Here is a 16,687-nt window from a genome sequence, read left to right on the forward strand (position 1 = left end):
CTGAATGTGATGGTCCTTATGAGATTCATAGACAGACGGTGGTTGTGAATTGATGTATTTGTGTCGGGATAAAACTGTGCTCATAATTCGTGCTGCTACCTGCAGCTCCACCTCACAAAGGGAGATGCTCAGCCAGGTAAGAAGGTGGTCAGCCTGAACTCCCCAGCCAGAGAAGACTAGCTCCGAGCACCTAGCACAGTACAACCTAGAAAAGGACAAGTGAAGGACCACTCAAGTTATTGGGAAAACATTGAAACAACTTGAAACTGAAAAGAAAATCCCAGTCTTGGAAAACTAAGAAAGGAGGGAACTTCTCCCACTTTGTCTTTCTTTCTTTCTTTCTTTCTTTCTTTCTTTCTTTCTTTCTTTCTTTCTTTCTTTCTTTCTTTCAGAAAAATCTGCAAACCCAGTTAAAAGGAAAGGGGTTTGAAGTGAAGGGTATCTAGAACCGAGGGATCGTCTCGAAGGTGTGGGGCTGTCTGTGAAGACTGGATCCCCACTTAGGGCTAAGGGGCACACTGGGAAACTGAGCAAAGGCAATAGGTAACTTGCACTAGAAGAGGCATTTTTTTATCTAACGTATAATTGTAAAACCTGAGGTTGTGTCTTTACATTGCTTTTCTGTGTAACTTGGATGTGCTTGCTTCCCCTTACTAGTTCCTCTTTGGATTGGTGGTTTTTCTATTAAAATAAACCTTTGGATTAGTTTTGCCCCAGACAGGCCTCTGTCGTGCTGCATGGTGTGTGTGTCCCAAAGTGAACAGAAAACTGGGGAGCAGATTTCACTCCTTAGGGGGCGAAAACCAGAGGAGTAAAATCCCAGTGTCCGGTAGTGAAGACCTCCGGGAAATGGATTTGGGGAGACTCAGGACCGGAGGGGCTTTTGAGATCACCGTTCAAGGAGTAACTAGGCTGTTGGAGCCAGGGTGAGACCTTTAGGCTTGTAGGCTGGCTACTGGGGTCAAGGCTCTGAGCCATACACAGCACGGCAATACGGCACTAAGGCACCGAAAGTTACCAGGCAGGCGCTGACAGAACCTCTTACTGGTCTGGATGATCCCCAAAACATCAACCGCTGAATGCAACAGGGACTCCCCGGGATTGTCTACACAAGGAGGGATTCCGGAATAGCTCAACATTCAAACCCTTCTTTTATCCAAATTAACCTGCAAGGGTAGACAAACCCCTTTGAAAATTTCCTCCTGCTGCTTCCAGGATGCACCATCCTCACTGATTTCCTTTGTGAGTGGCCCCTTAACCCTGTCCTTAGTAGCAATTCCAGCCACTTTGCACTGCCTTCAAATAACGAAGCCTTGAGGATATGTCAATTTTCTCCCTGCCCCCTCCCCTTCGAAACAGAAACTGTGCGTACAGGAAGAAAACCACACGTAGGCGGTAGCCACATGCTACAAAAAGTGCTCTGCCCGTTCAGAAAGCATCAGAGAGACAGGAGGCACTTGGCAGAGACAGAGCTGAAATAAGCCCAGCCGAGGTACCAGAGCTGCAGCAACCCACAGGGAGAGCAGCTTGAGACATGGCCGAGCAAAGAAGACTCCGTCTCCCCAGGCAGGGGATCTGCTTGGTTTTGTTGATGGACCTGTGGCTGAGGGTGGAGCTGGCTCTGGCGACCGAGTGCTCCAATGATGAATTCAAAGTGGTGACCAAGGAGGGTATTACAAACTGTCTCAAGTGCAACTCAGGTAAGGGGGTGAGGGAAGGTTCCTTCTATCTTGTCCACGTTGCATGTTGACCATAGAATCAATAAACATGGGGAAGGGAAATTTCAGTGTGACAGGAGCAGCAGTATGTGCAAAGGAAAGAAGAAGCCCAGGCTTCCCCCTTCTTGTTATCAGAGAGGGGCCTAAGCTGCAAAATTCAGACTAGATTTGTGTTCTTGTTTTTTAACCCAAGGTTGCCAGTGTGGGGCTCTCTGGTTTTGGGTTGTCTCTTTTGCAGGGATAGGAAGGAGCAGGCTGAAAAATCTGGATCTGGCTTTGGATGCAGAACCATCCCGAAGCTGAGGGGTGGTTTGTTTCTAGCATGTTGGGCCACGCCCAGCTCTCCTTAGGATTCGCTGCCAGCTCTCTCAGCCAGCAGGGTAGTCACATCCTCTGCATTTGGGCTAGAAATGCTCTAATGTGTGGGACCAAAAGGAGGAGAGCTGGATTCTCCCCCAGCCTTGCAAAATGGGTATCAAATGCCACTAAATCATAATGCTTTGCACAGGCCTAAATGACAACCAAAGGTGCAAGGTAATAGGGACCCAGGCCCAGAGGCTCAGGGTCATTCCAAATTGTGTGCAGGTCTTAGGATGTTCATGGAAAAATGCAACTGGGACATGGTGGAATCTCCATCACTTGCAGTCTTGAAGTCAAGATGGGATGTCTTTCTAAATGATATGCTGTAGCTCACTCAGAAGTTATGGGCTTGATGCTGAAATTACTGGGTGAGGTTCCATGGCCTGTCTTATGCAGAAGGTCAGACCAGATGATCATAATGGTCCCTTCTACCTTTAATATCTATAAACTGCCACACCAGCATAGATCTAAGGTTCTTCTGGTCTGTTATCATGTCTATGACAGTGGCCAATGTTGGATGCTTCAGAGCAAACAGTTAATTGTGCAATATACAGCTAGTAGGGATGTACCTTCCTGACCCCGCAACTGCTGATCAGCTGATGCTTGGAAGCAAGAGGATTGGAAGCCATTGTAAATTTTACCCTGGATGGTGTAACAGCAAATGCTGTTCTCATACAGAAATGGCAACATTATCAGCTGTGGTGTTCCATTTTTCTCGCAGGCAGTTTTGCTGCCTAGACAAGGGTTTTGTTGCATTATGTGAAGATGACGTCAGTGTGATGCTTGCACACAGTGAAGTCCCCTGTCCCCTCCCACCCTAGACTTAAGTGAGTGAGTGGGTCTCATCCCACTTTCCCCGTCTCGCACATCTACCTCAGCCAGTCACACCTTTGAGCTGGCTGTCTCAGCAGAGAGGCTATAGGATGAATGGGCCATGGGGACTGAATTCCCCTTCAGCCCCGGGGCAGCGCTGAGACACACAAGTGGGGCAGCGTGTGGGGAGATTGCTTTGCTGTCCAGGCTGCTCCCGTTCTGTGTATGGAGGGTTTCAGGTCCCCAGGGCAGTCTGCCAACTCAGCCTCGTTCACCAAAACTAAAATTCACCAGAAGAAAAAGGTAGGTAATCTCATGCCAGCCAATGGCAGCTCAGCAAACCCCAGGGCCTTTATCCTATAAGGTGCTGAGTGACTCGAGTTGGCTGCAAATTGAGGGTGATCAGGAGTGGTTCATTATTAGCCTGTAATTCACAGGCTTTTTATGCACAGAGCAAAGAATTCTAATCTCTCTTTGTTCCTGCAGCTCACTTTCTTTACATGCCAAAGTCATTCCATTAGTTTTGCTCCAAACCATCCAAGAATGGAAACAATAAAAGGGGCCAATGAGTGACAGGTGAATTGGGGAGTATCAGGTGAATTCCCCAGCATCAGCTCAGGAAATCGCTGTTGCCTGACCACAGCCACATACCTTTTTGGTTGATGTCCTGTTGCACTAATCTGTACTTTCCCTGTTTCGCCCTCAATGTTACCCAACTGCTAGGAAAACATGCAATTCTCTTTCCTCTAAATAGCCCCCTTGGGCCTGGTGTCACAAGCCCTGGCCCTGGCAAATGTGATCAGTCCTTAATTTTCATGACCTCCGGAGTCTCTCACCATTTGCTTTGATGTTCTGTTTTGTTTTAAAGGGTGTCGGAAATTAGAGATGGGCGCGAGTTGCAGAGTTCAGATCTGGGTTTGGAGCTGAGCTGCTCCTGGTTTGGAAGCGGGAGGGAGTCGGCTCTCTGGTTTTGACTCTGTGCCAATTTATTTTGGAAGTAAATGTCTGAATGCCAGGGAGGGGCAGGGAATGAGAACCGTGGCACTGGTGGTCTGGAATCTTGTGGGCAGCCCTTTGACACAGGGGCTTTGCCCGACTACACAGGGTATTGCCAACAGACAGGAAGCCCGAGGGCTGAATGCAGAGCCCGTTCCTATGCGATGTTCCCTTTGGTCACTCAGCACCCATCACCTCACAGTATCAAGGCCTGAAATTTCCATTAAGTACCAGTGGGCTGCAACTGCCCGCATTTTTAATATGAAACATTGCATGCTGGGACTCACTGGCTGCATTTTCCCATTAACGGTTGGGACAGCCACGGACTTCTGGGAGCTATCTTTGGCCCCAGGGTTCACCCACCCTGACAACATACTTGGCTCTAGGAATCCCAATGTGCTGGAAAGACACAGTGAGTCAGATTCTCCACATTTTACTTCAGTGCCACCCCACTGACTGAAACAGAGCCCTTCCGGATTTCCACCCGCATAACTGAGAGCGTGTGTGTCCCCATGTCTATATATCCTTCCCAGAGGTACCCTCCTGCCTAGAAGGAGGTTCTCTAGCATCACCCAGTAATGCCCATGGTTAAATAACAAGAGTCCGTTTCTGGTCTCTGTTATACCAAGTCTAACTCTTTGCTTTCCTAGTGACACGCGGCCTTTCGGATCCATGCCCTGACATCCTGAAACCGACCTGTAAATGTAGTCCTGGGTACCAGTGTAGTAATCTTCCATGTACGACCTGCAGTCCACTCCCTCAGTGCGAGGCGGGGACGGAGCTGAACAAATCAGGTAACTATAGGAACGCAAATGAGTCTGCCAAGTTGAGCTCCATAAAGGTGGGGAGGGTCAGCAGACATTGTACATACATTCTCTACATGGGTGCATTCTGGAAGCCTTCTGGTGGAAAGGAGGAGACGGCCCAGCAAGCCACACATCAGCTTTGAAGTGGCTGAAGTCCATGAAGAAAACAGTTCAGATCCTGAAAAAACAAACATTTGCTAGCTCTTTCTGGGCTATTTTGCAGCTCTAAAATGATGGTGGTGGTGGGGCGGGAGGGGAGTTGTAAAAATTTTACCTCAAAAGATGTGGTTTTTTGCAGCCAAACAGGCAAAATGTCAAAATTCTTCACATTTCACTGCAAAAACTCTTCTCTAGTATTTTACTCTATAATAAGATCATCTTTGTGTATTCAGAAATTACATTGAGGAGCGTAATATAAAAATGATGGATGGACAGAGTGAAAATTAGGCCAAGTTTCACTCCAAAAGAGTCCTCTTTCTAAGTGTAAACCAACCAAATGCATGGGGTTGGAGGGGGGGAGAGGTCATTAAATTGGTCCAATTTCATGAAGTATCAGGTTTCAAATCTAATTGCTAATATTTTGCACAGCTCTGGGGCATAACAGCGAATATTCAAAGAAGGGAAATGAAAAGGGAACTAAAAAACCAGAATAGAGTACAAGAAGTTGGAATAGCAGGTTTTAATTTACCAGTGAATCATAGTTTAACAATGGGGAGATAGGGTGGTGTTGTGGTTGAGGCACTCGCCTGAGACCTAGAAGATGTGGACTCAAATCCCAGCTCAGCAACACGCAGGCTTCTTGGGAGACCTTGGCAGGAAAAACATTTAATCTCTCACTGCCTTATTCTTTTATGGATAAAAAAGAGAGAATGATACTTCCCTATCTCACAGGGCGGGTTGACCTTTTCTCATGTCTGTTGCCCTCCTCTGGACTCTTTCCAATTTGTCCACATCTTTCCTAACATGGACAATTACCTCCTGTGTCTTACATACGACACTCCTCTTAATACACCCCAGAACATTGGCCTTTTTCACAGTTGCATCACGTTGTTGACTCATATTCAGTTTGTGACCCCTATAATCCCCAGATCCTTTTCAGCAGAGCTAAAACCTAGCCAGTTATTCCCCATTTTGTAGTTGTGCATTTGATTTTTCCTTCCTAAGTGAAGTACTTTGCCCTTGTCTTTATTGAATTTCATCTTGTTGATTTCAGCTCAATTCTCCAATTTGTCACGGTCATTTTGAATTCTAATCCTGTCCTCCAAAGTACTTGCCAACCTCTCTTAGTTTGGTGTCATCTGCATATTTTATAAGCATACTATCCACTCCATTATCTGAGCCATTAATGAAAATATTGAATAGTACTGAACCTAGGACTGATCTCTGTAGGATGCCCTTCAGTGATAACTACTCTTTGAGTACGGTCTTTCAACCAATTGTGCACCCACCTTATAGTAATTTCCTCTAGACCACATTTCCCAAGTTTGCTTATGAGAATGTTATGTGGGACTGTACCAAAAGCCTTACTAAAATCAAGATATATCATGTCTATTGCTTCCCACCTGTCCACTAGCCCAGTAACCCTGTCAAAGAAGAAAATTAAATTGATTTGGCATGATTTGTTCTTGACAAATCTATGCTGGCCATTCCTTCTAGCCATACTATCCTCCAGGTATCTGCAGATTGATTGTTTATTGATTTCTTCCAGTGTCTTTCCAGGTATTGAAGTTAGGATGACCAGTCTATAATTTCCCAGGTCCTCTTTGTTCCCCTTTCTAAAGGCAGGCACTGTCTTTGCCCTTTTCCAGTCTTCTGGGACTTCACCTGTCCTCCAGGAGTTCTCAAAGATAATGGCTAATGGTTCTGAGATTGCTTCAGTTAGTTCTTTAAATAACCTAGGACGAATTTTCATCAGGTCCTGCCAACTTGAATACATCTAACTTATGTAAATATTTTACTGGTTCTTTCCCTATTTTGACTTGCATTCCTTCCCCTTTGTTGTTAATATTAATTGTGTTGAGTATCTGATCTCCATTAACCTTTTTAGTGAAGACTGAAACAAAATAGACATTAAACCCCTCCCTTTCTTGATGTCATCAGTTATTAGCTCTTCTCTCCATTCTCCATGTTTACTCTCAAATACTTGAAAATGGACCATACTTGTCTTCCTATGGAGCAATGCTGCTGCCCAGAAGTAATCCCCTTTCTTTTCTCTCCTAGGCACCGATCACTTCAAATTCACCTGTGAACCCTGTAAAACTGGAACCTATTCTGACACTCTGAACAGCTGTTGTAGGCCTTGGACTAAGTACGTATTTATGGATAGACCTCTTCTTTGGCAATGTTCATGATACACACCTCAAGTGGCTAATTTTAAATTTTTGTAAAAAATTAAAGCCACAGCAATTAATTATCCAAAAGTCTGCTGGGTTACTATTACAGGTGTTTTTGCTTGGCAGGATATCACATGAATCTTTTCTTTGGTTTCGTACCCAACAAATCTTAAAGTGAAACTCGGTGAAACCAAAAAAACCCCACGTTTTCCACCTACTTTCAGGTCAAAGCCACAAATTGACACAAGCGTGGATACAGTTTGAAACTGGGTCTGGGTGGGATTGAATCTTAACCAGCTTCTCAGCAGAACTGGTCCAGTGTATCCCGCGGGGGCAGCCATAATTTGGCCAGCTGTGCTCTAAACGAATAAAAAATAGAGGAAAGAGAGACAGGCGGTGTGGGAGAGAAGGAGGAAGCGGGGGACAGAAACAGAGAGAGATGTTCTTAACGATGCTTTCCCTTTTTCTTAGCTGTGAGAGTTCTGGATTACGAACAATCAGGCCAGGAAATCGTACCAATAACGTGGAATGTGGCATTTTTGGAGATCTGACCCCAGTTCAGCAGCAAGGTACGTCCTGGATGGCAGATCATTTGCTTCAGACTCTTCCTTTCCTCAAGGCATTTCAGATTCCAGGCAAAGGCACACTCCTGGGTTTGTGCCATCATGGTTGCTTGGCATGGAAGAAATAACCCTTGAGTTCCCTGCGGTATTTATGAAGCAGCATGAATTGCTGAGAAGCGCAGATTTGAACATCATGAAACATTACTACTACTAATAAAACCCATCAAAGGGTCAGGAGGAGAAATGTAGGGGTGGTAATAGAACTGTTCCTTAGCAAACAGATTATCAGAGTTTTCCATCCGGCATCTGCTGCTCTTTACCAGGGCTCTCTCAAGAGACACAATTTAGCCGTTAATCACCCACATTCAAATTTCCTTCTGTCTCTGACTCCCCCACCATGTGCCAGTTGGTGTCACTCACCATGTGCCACTCACTCAGGTGTCAATTAGCAGCAGAACCTGGAAACTCAAGTTACTGATGGAAAAAAATATTGGGCTCCATCCTGACAGGTACCAAGCATCTCTGATGGGGCTCAGAGATCATTGGAGTTGAGGGAATTCAGCAGCCTCAGGCCCTTTGTAGGCAGATATCTTTATTTCTACTGGGCCAGGTCACTGGAGCTGCAGTAAGGGTAAACATTTGGTCCATTGCGTTTTATGTTGCTTCAGGGAAACCCTGGGCTGGGTTTGACTTGCACCATGTGACACTCCATTGAAGTCAAAGGTAAATGGATGAAAAGATAGTGCCGTAGACATACTAGGTCCTCATTACAACACAGAGAGAGGTGGATTCTCGTGTTTAAGCAATGCAGAGATCGTGCATGCTATCCCTGTTTAAGCAATGCAGACATCGTGCATGCTATCCCTGTTTAAGCAATGCAGACATCGTGCATGCTATCCCTGTTTAAGCAATGCAGACATCGTGCATGCTATCCCTGTTTAAGCAATGCAGACATCGTGCATGCTATCCCTGTTTAAGCAATGCAGACATCGTGCATGCAATCCACAAACAATGATCTCCTGCACACATGTTCCCAGGCCAGTTCTGACCTTTGTGATTAATAACCTGGACTATGGTTTTCCCTTTCCTAGTTTCACAGTTCCCCGTCTGACTCAGGCATGGATTAACGCACTTCTCCCTCATTTCCTTGGAAGCATTGGCTTCACTGTAGCATAGGGCTGGGCTGTGGTCAGGTTATCTATGGTCATGTATTTCATTTCATCCCCCCTCCTCATCAGATTCGAAGTATACCACCATCCTGGCGATATTGACTGCAATGGGCGTTTTCATTCTCATCCTGATGACTTTCTTCCTGCACCTTTGCTTATGGACACTGAAGAAAGAGAAAGTGCACATCGTTGAAGGTCAGTGCATCTGTATGGACTATTCCATGGTAACTGAAGGGAGGAAGGCATGGGTCAGTGGTTAAGGCCCTGCGGACTTGGTAGACTTGGGTCAGTTCCCTGCTCCACCATTGACTTCTTATGTGACCTTGGGTAAGCCACTTAGGGTTTGTCTACGCTGCAATCAGAGGTGTGATTGCAGCTTAGGTCGGCACACTCACGCTATCCTTAATCTAGCTAGCAAGGCTTAAAATAGCAGTCGAGAGGTGGCAGTCCAGGCTTCAGCGCGAACTGTGCAAACCCACTTGGGACAGTGGATATGTACTCATATTGCTAGCTCGTGCTGTCGAGTCTTCGTTGCTAGGACAGAGAGCTGCATGGGGACCATGTAGCTGCAGATGTGATGTGTATCACAAAGCAGACACTCTGAATGTATAGGCACCGTTTCCCAGTTTGCTTACACAGCAGCAACCAGCCAGGGAGGGCTGGTTTTGTGTGTCTATGCTGCGTGCACAAGTATTTGTGGCCTGCAGGGGGTGCGAGTGTGCGAGGAATGGACAAGCAAAGATTATACTGCCCGCTCTTCTAAAAGTATAATGTAGTTCAGAATCTTGAGCCGTAGTTGGGCTTCATCTATAACAGGCCCCTCCTAACACCGAGGGTCAGATTTTCATTTGCACTAAGGCACTTGACAGTGCTGTAGCAGTGCAAAGGGGCCTTAAGGTATGTCTACACTGCGAAAAAAGCCCCTTGGCAGCAAGTCTCAGAGCCCAGGTCCACTGACTCGGGCTCGTGGGACTCACGCCGCGGGGCTAACCATAGCAGTGTGGAGTTTGGGCTTGGGCTGGACGCTGGGCTCCAAAACCCGGGGTTGGGGCAGCGAGTCAGAGCCCGAACGTACACACTGCTCTTTTTCGCCCAGGCTCTGAGACTCGCTGCAGTGTAGACGCACTTTTGGCGTCAATGAGAATCTGTCCCAGTGTTATGGACAAAGATCCAGTCATGTCCTTTCAGGCTCATGATCCATCCACTTGAAGGCAGAACTGAGGCAATCCCTGGCTGAGGGTCTATCATGGAGGTCCCCCCCTAAGCATCCTACTTTCTGGCAGACACTCCAAAACAGGAGGTACTAGCCATTGTGTTGAGGTGTATAGTGCACAGTATATGTTTTCCACGTGGGTTGCAGCACTTGAGATATTTGTGGGCCTCACCTGGACTCATTCCAAGTTCTGAGGCGATACGATACCCTAACATCTCCGGGTAGACAGCAAGAGTGGGCTCATTCATCGCCGTATATGGTGCACCTGTCAGACACTCGTGAAACGCTGCTTCCCCAGGGCACAGCATTGTTCCTTACAACCGCAAATCTAACGTCTGCTCATTCCCTTGGTGTGCTCCCTACAGAGCCTGACCATCCCAGCTCTCTGCTGCCGCCTGTGTGCCACCTGGTCGAAGATACTTACAGCTGCCAGTTCCCAGAGGAAGAACATGGAGGCAAAACTGCTGAAGGAAAACTCTCTTATTGCCCTTTTGTGGGGTCACACTGAAGTTGCAGATGGAGTGCAAGCTGCTGCCAGAGGAGCAGGGCTGGGCTTGTCTTTTCAAACGTAGAGTGGAGGAGGGGCAAAGGTGCAATTTTAAACATAGCAGCAAGAAGTGGGCTTTTGTAACAAGGTTTGTGTTAGAAATTGAGGAACAACTAACTCAAGCTGACATTTAGTGCAGCCAGAATCCTAGCTGCATGTTCCTCCTTTTCTGAGTCCAGCCCTTCTGAACTCAGTCTGGGACTAGAATAACCAGATCTGATTTTCCCCTGAGCATCACATGCTCCTGACCCTGAGGTACCTCCCTTACGGCGTGGCATTTCCGTGGAGTGTCAGGGTCTCTCCATGAGGCCCTACTGTTGCCTCTCTCCTGGCCATGTGAGTATGTCCATGGGGAACTCAACTGTAGTTTTCATCAGTTGTTTTGCCAAGGTGGCGCATGTGTCTCCTGGGCATATATGAAGAGAGTGTGTGTGTGGGGGGGAAAGTGTGGCTAAAGGACCATATACAATATGCAAGTCTGCAGTCAACCATATTGCATTCTACTTGCCCCCCATTGCCTTCTGTTTGTAGGTGAAAAAGGGGAGCGCTCTCTGAATCTGTGAAATAGTTTTGCTCTCAGGTGGAAACAGGATTTCCTTGACGCTTTTGCTGATGGTGCAAATCTCAGTGCACAGCTCTTGTCCCTATATAGTTTCCAGTCTGAGGCTACGTCACTTAACGCGTCTGTGAGCCCTGCTCTGGAGACAATCAAAGGCCCTTGTGTGGGTTTGCAGAGATTCTTGCAGCAGATCAAGAGCCTTGGCTTAGCGATAGGAGAACATGGGGGAGTTTTGGGTTTCACGACACCTCAGAGAACATTTACACGGAGAATTTTTGCGCCGGGAGCCATTTTTGTTTGAGGAATAGTCAATTAAAAATACAAACAATCAGCAACCCAACCTGAGGCCTATTTACAAACCATAAAGAATCTGCTTTGTAAATAATCCCCACCCAGCTTCTAAACAAAACAAAGGCTACGACTCACATTTTTGGGCAGGGCTGAGGGAAAATCGTGCCCCCAAGTTCTAGCTCCTCAGCTGGTATAAATTGGCGAAGTGCAATGGACGTGACCAGCAACTTCAGTAGGGCTATGCTGATGTACCACCACGGGTAGAATGAATCCCTTCTGCCTTAATTTAAAAGGCTAACTCCTCAAATTGGCCTGGCTAGCTCAGTTGGGAGAGCATCAGACTTTTAATCTGAGGGTCCGGGGTTCAAGTCCCTGGTCAGGCACAGAGAGTCCATTCTCCTGTGGGATCTCCCAAGAACTTCAAAAGGCACATCCTCCTTCATGTTAGGGGGAGGGATAGCTCAGTGGTTTAAGCATTGGTCTGTTAAACCCTTGAGGGGGCCATTTGGGGATTGGCCCTGTTTTGAGCAGGGGGTTCGACTAGATGATCTCCTGAGGTCCCTTCCAACTCTGGTATTCTGATTCATCTTTGGGGTCAATCTCCTTCAACGGAGCTACTTTGCATCAAAGGATGTGGCCTTTTGGCTAAGACTCAGTGTCTTTCTTTGACGCCATCTGACTGCTATGTAGTTTCCCAGCTCTGTCCTCCCCCCCGTTCCAGGAAAGACTGATAACTTTGGAGAGAAATCTCTTGATGACTAAAAGCTCCCTGAGCCAGGATGAGGTTTTGAGTCAGAGTTCATATAAAGAACATGCAAATACCACCTACCTCAAACCAGGACGTCAATTTCCTCCTCTGATTTCTGGCGAGATAATGAAGTGACGCCTATAAGTTAAGGCAAGCACTGGAAATATTAATGCATGGTGAATAGAAATTGCGATTTTCTATTAAATGATGATAAACTATGTTATCCTCAGCTGTACAGACATGTAAAAAGAATGTAATGCAGTCCCATTGATAAGGCCTGCTCAACAGAGGAATCTCATCAGCTCGGAAGTATTTTGAAAGCAATTCGGTATGTCTCTACAATTCCTGATTGCACATTCTATAATCATGTGGGCTGACTGTTGGATTCCTCACACTGACATGTTCCCGTAATTTCAGGGTGTCACCCTCGTACGGCCAGAGCAGGGTTCCGTGGGGATTTATTGTTCTGACATTGTTTTGCTTGCTTCTTTTGTGTGTATTACCGAATGTTCTGATTTTGGTGCAGTAACTGTAAGGGTGAGATCAGGTGGGAAAGATTGTGAGTTATAGCACAGGATGAGAAGTCTGGACTCCTAATGTTGCCACTGTCTTGGTATCTGGCCTTGGGCAAGTCACTTAACCTGTTTGTGTCTCAGTTTCCCTATCTGTAGTAGAGGCATTGTGTCACATAACGGGTGTTTGTAAAGCCTTTGATGCTTCTCTAATGCCTTTCAGCCAAAGATTTCAAAGTATAATTCTTACTCGGGAAAAGCAATATTTACTCCTGTGTCCTCCACCCACCACCTTGTGAAATTTGACCAGTTCCCCATTAATTCTCCAACATTCACTATGACTCTCACGGGTGCGGCTAAATCACATCAGCCAAATGATAAAAATGAGGAAGAGAACGGGGTTTGTTCTGCTCCAGTGTGGAATGTACAGATCCACCGCCGGGGTGAACGGGAGGACCCAGAGGGAACGGACCCCCAAAGGATGGCTTTGTCTTTGTCAGAGGTCAGAGCGTTTATGTTCTGGTGCACTTATGCTGCTTTGCGCTATCCCAGGGGTTCCCTTGCTCCTGTTAAAGTGAATGTCCTCCTTGTTCCAACTTGCCAGCTAAGCAAAGGCTGTTGCTGCCGCCCCAGGCGTGAGTGTTTGGAAGCTGTCATTCTGTGCATTGCTTTAGACAGCCATTTTGTTTACGATGTATGTTTTAAAAAAAAAATCTTCTTGTGACCTTTTGTAAAGGCAAAATAAACATTAGATCTGACTCGTATATCAATGGAGCTGATCCGAATTGAGCCGAGATTCAGAACAATTGGGGGGGGGGGTTGGGTGGCTGTTTTCTGTTTGTTTTTCAATTCTCTTCTTTTGGCGGATTTCTCTCCCTGCCTTTGACTGGACTGAGGCAGTTCTCTCCACTCAGCTCTTCCATAGACACCTGGCTCTTACCCTTGCACACCCCTGCTATTCCACTCCTGTGCCCAGGGCCGGATTAACCATTAGGCTAATAAGGCTATCGCTTTAGGCCCTCCTATTTTTAGGCCCTACTGGTCGGGCAGGGGGCACGGCTGGGTGAGGGTGGTGGAGCTTGCTCACGCAGCCCTGCTGGAGCGCTCCTGCCAGCAGGAAAGGCAAAGCAGCCCCCCTGGCTTGGCAGGAGCTCAGCCAGCAGCCTGCTGCGTCCCCCCGCGCTGCAGGAACACGTTGCCGGGGATCTGGTTAACACTGGTGACCGGATGCTAAAAATCCAGTTACCACGGGAACCCGTGCTAGCCGTGGGTGTAGTTTGAGCAGGCATTGCCCCCCCCCCCATTTCTCCAGAGCTCTTCTTAGCTGTCGGGGTGGGGGGGAAACAAGCTCCCTCTGTCCCTCTCCTCTGCTGAGGCTGGCTGGCAGCTCCAGGACGCTGGGTCCTAGTGCTCGTCATCATCATCTTCCATGTGTGCTGGGTCCTGCTTCTGGACAACTGGTGAGTGGCGGGAGGATGCGGCAGTACCACAGCGGTAGGGTGGGAAGTTTGCACAGAACCTGCCCATGCTCTATCCAGGTCCAGCCAGAACTGCTGCCCCTCCCAGGTATAAGGAACGAATTCCCACCCATTTGTAGGAAAACCAAACCATCCCATTCTGGATCCCAGTCCTTTAACTTTTACAGAACCTTCCATCGAGGGGCTTCAGTTTTATGATGCACTGGGTTCAATACTGTATTGAACTGTACTAAAAATCAAAGAAATCCAATTTTTTTCTTTGGTGTGTTTTTCTGTACTGGGATGCACAGGTCAGCAAGTTCTTCCCTTATGCTCAGCCCAGTTCCACAGGCCAACGTATCTCTGTACTTTTAAGGGGTTACAAAAGCACTGGAGGAAGCTCAACATACAATGTTGTAGGTTTCTCCCTCCCCTCTCCCGCAAGGATTCTAAATCCACTTCTTAGGAGGCTATGATAGAAAGACTGGCTGAATAGGCTAAAGGCAGGTTCTGTCCATTTGCTGGTTCTCTAGCAGTTCAATCCATCATAAAAATACCTCACATTTGATTTCTTTTGAGTTTCATTCCAAAAATTTAAAGCTAAATAAACCTGAAGTTAGTCCTCATTTTTCTGCCCCAACTCAAACTAACTTCTTTCCCAAGTGGAAAATGTTGGGTAAGCCTGGAATGTGATTCGAGACGGGAATGAGAACACAGGCCAATTCCTGCTGACAATTATACCTGGTAGCCTTATTGACTTCAGGGAGAACAGGTTTTTGCACAAGACTAGATTTTGGTCCCTTCTGTTTTTTCACACCTGGGATAGGCAGAATCTCATTCACTTTCCTCCCTTAACCTCTGAGCACTTTAAGGGGAAAAGATTAAGCAAGGTCTGCTTGGTTTACACAGGCAAACGAAACAGGAAGCTCTCCCTTCATTCTACACCAGCCTGAAACGAAAAATAGACCTGATGTAACAAGGGTGTCATTACAGCAGTCTTGGTTGGACTGTTCTTTTGAAAGATCCTTGGTTCTTGAATGGTTCTTTTAAGATGCTGATTTTCAATGAAGTCTTTTTGTTCAGCGGGGCAGAGAACACAACAGGGAATAGCTCTGTTTTGCCAACTCCTAGTCATTTAAAAGCTGAAAGGCTTTAGATTAAGTTTGTTTAATGTTTGTACAGTGATTCTGAGGAGCTAACTTGGTACAGAAGTGCTAAATATTATGACTGGGCAACCATCAAAAGATCTGTGTCACTTCTAGCTGTTACCTTTTTCTTACAGAAAGCTTAAAACAAACAAATGCAAACCGTAGGGGGCTTGTGCACACAGAACTCATGCTTAAAAAGCCTCGTGTCAGAGCTGCTGATCACACATTCTAGAATAGACAATACTTAGTCCTGCCATAAGTACAGGGGACCAGACTAGATGACCTCTCGAGGTCCCTTCCAGTCCTATGATTCTATTCTATGATTCTAATTGTGGAAGAGCTTGGTGACCGAGTGGCCTGATGTGGTGAATCACTGGAGATTAACTACACAAATTGGGTATCATCCCACAAATAATATTTGGGTTCAATATGAAAACAGTAATTCATTGTCCTCAGCCAGTGCAACACTGGGAGGCAGCTTTCAGAGCAAGACCGCCTAAAATGCAATGCCACCCAGTGTCATTTTCCCACTACTATTTCCTCTACTTCACTGGATTTTACTCCTGAGTGGTTTTCTTTTACATAATAAAAGCTGGCTGCCTCTCAGAGTGAGATAGGGTGTGTGGTGGAGAGCGGTGGTTCTCAAACTTTTTTTTTCATGGACCACTTGAAAATTGCTGAGGGTCTCGGTGGACCACTTAATTATCTTTCCAAACATTGTTTGTACTGTTAGCTAGTTATTGTAAAGCATTTTGGATAAAAGCGCTATATATATAAAAAAATAATAATTAAAAAAAATGTGTTCTACGAATAAAAGCACACAACTCATATTTTAATATCAGTCGTCTTACCTTTCTAATGCGAGGGATGTGAGAAGGAGGAGGGGTCACTCTCCTGCCACAGCAGCCACAGAGCTGAGGCTGGGAAGGAGGGCTGTTTCTCCCCAGCAGCCGCAGCCCTGGAGCTGGGGAAAGTCACCTCTTTGGCCGCCGCAGCCCTGCATGTCCCAAATTCCCCCCACTCCCTCTTCTCACCCCACTTCCCCCTCCCACCTACCCCTTAATCCTCCCAAGGCTACCACCTCATCTTACATGTGCGTCTTCTGCATGGTCCAGGCACCTAATTAGTGGAGCCACGCCTGCGTGGCTCCACTAATTAGGTGGGTAGTCCTTCATTCTCTTGTGTGCCACAGCCCAGGCTCATACCTTAGAGGGAACTATCCATGGACCACCTGAATGGAGCTCACGGACCACCGGTGGTCCACAGACCACAGTTTGAGAACCTTTGGTGTAGAGTCCATAGCATGGGGGAAACACCTACAGGGCTTGGCTTTGCACTGTGCCCCGTGAAGAGCTGAGGGTAGAAGCACAAGGTGGAACGAGGTGAGTAGGATGGGGAATGTTGCAGTGTTCATCCTCAGACAGATGAGCACTCCACCACCTAGGAGAAGGCGG

The 16,687-nt window shown here is 46.7% G+C and overlaps 1 protein-coding gene and 1 non-coding gene across 2 annotated transcripts; both read left to right on the plus strand.

The window, feature by feature from the left end:
- The first annotated feature begins 1,405 nt into the window (after window positions 1-1,405).
- TNFRSF18 (TNF receptor superfamily member 18) lies at window positions 1,406-13,392 on the plus strand. Its single transcript, XM_005292896.4, has 6 exons — window positions 1,406-1,700; window positions 4,538-4,681; window positions 6,914-7,001; window positions 7,498-7,595; window positions 8,828-8,953; window positions 10,337-13,392. The coding sequence occupies exons 1-6, from the start codon at window positions 1,535-1,537 to the stop codon at window positions 10,477-10,479; spliced, it is 765 nt and encodes a 254-aa protein (XP_005292953.2). The 5' UTR covers window positions 1,406-1,534; the 3' UTR covers window positions 10,480-13,392.
- Window positions 11,679-11,751, plus strand: TRNAK-UUU (transfer RNA lysine (anticodon UUU)). The gene has a single exon. It is a non-coding gene; the product is annotated as a tRNA-Lys (tRNA).
- Window positions 13,393-16,687: the final 3,295 nt, after the last annotated feature.

The sequence above is a fragment of the Chrysemys picta genome, chromosome 21 (assembly GCF_011386835.1).
Source record: "Chrysemys picta bellii isolate R12L10 chromosome 21, ASM1138683v2, whole genome shotgun sequence".
NCBI lineage: Eukaryota > Metazoa > Chordata > Testudines > Emydidae > Chrysemys > Chrysemys picta.

Coding starts and splice junctions, on each gene's coding strand:
- TNFRSF18 (XM_005292896.4), top strand. CDS start 1,535: ATGGCCGAGCAAAGAAGACTCCGTCTCCCCAGGCAGGGGATCTGCTTG. Junction 4,682..6,913: donor GACGGAGCTGAACAAATCAG/GTAACTATAGGA, acceptor TTTCTCTCCTAG/GCACCGATCACTTCAAATTC. Junction 7,596..8,827: donor GACCCCAGTTCAGCAGCAAG/GTACGTCCTGGA, acceptor CCTCCTCATCAG/ATTCGAAGTATACCACCATC.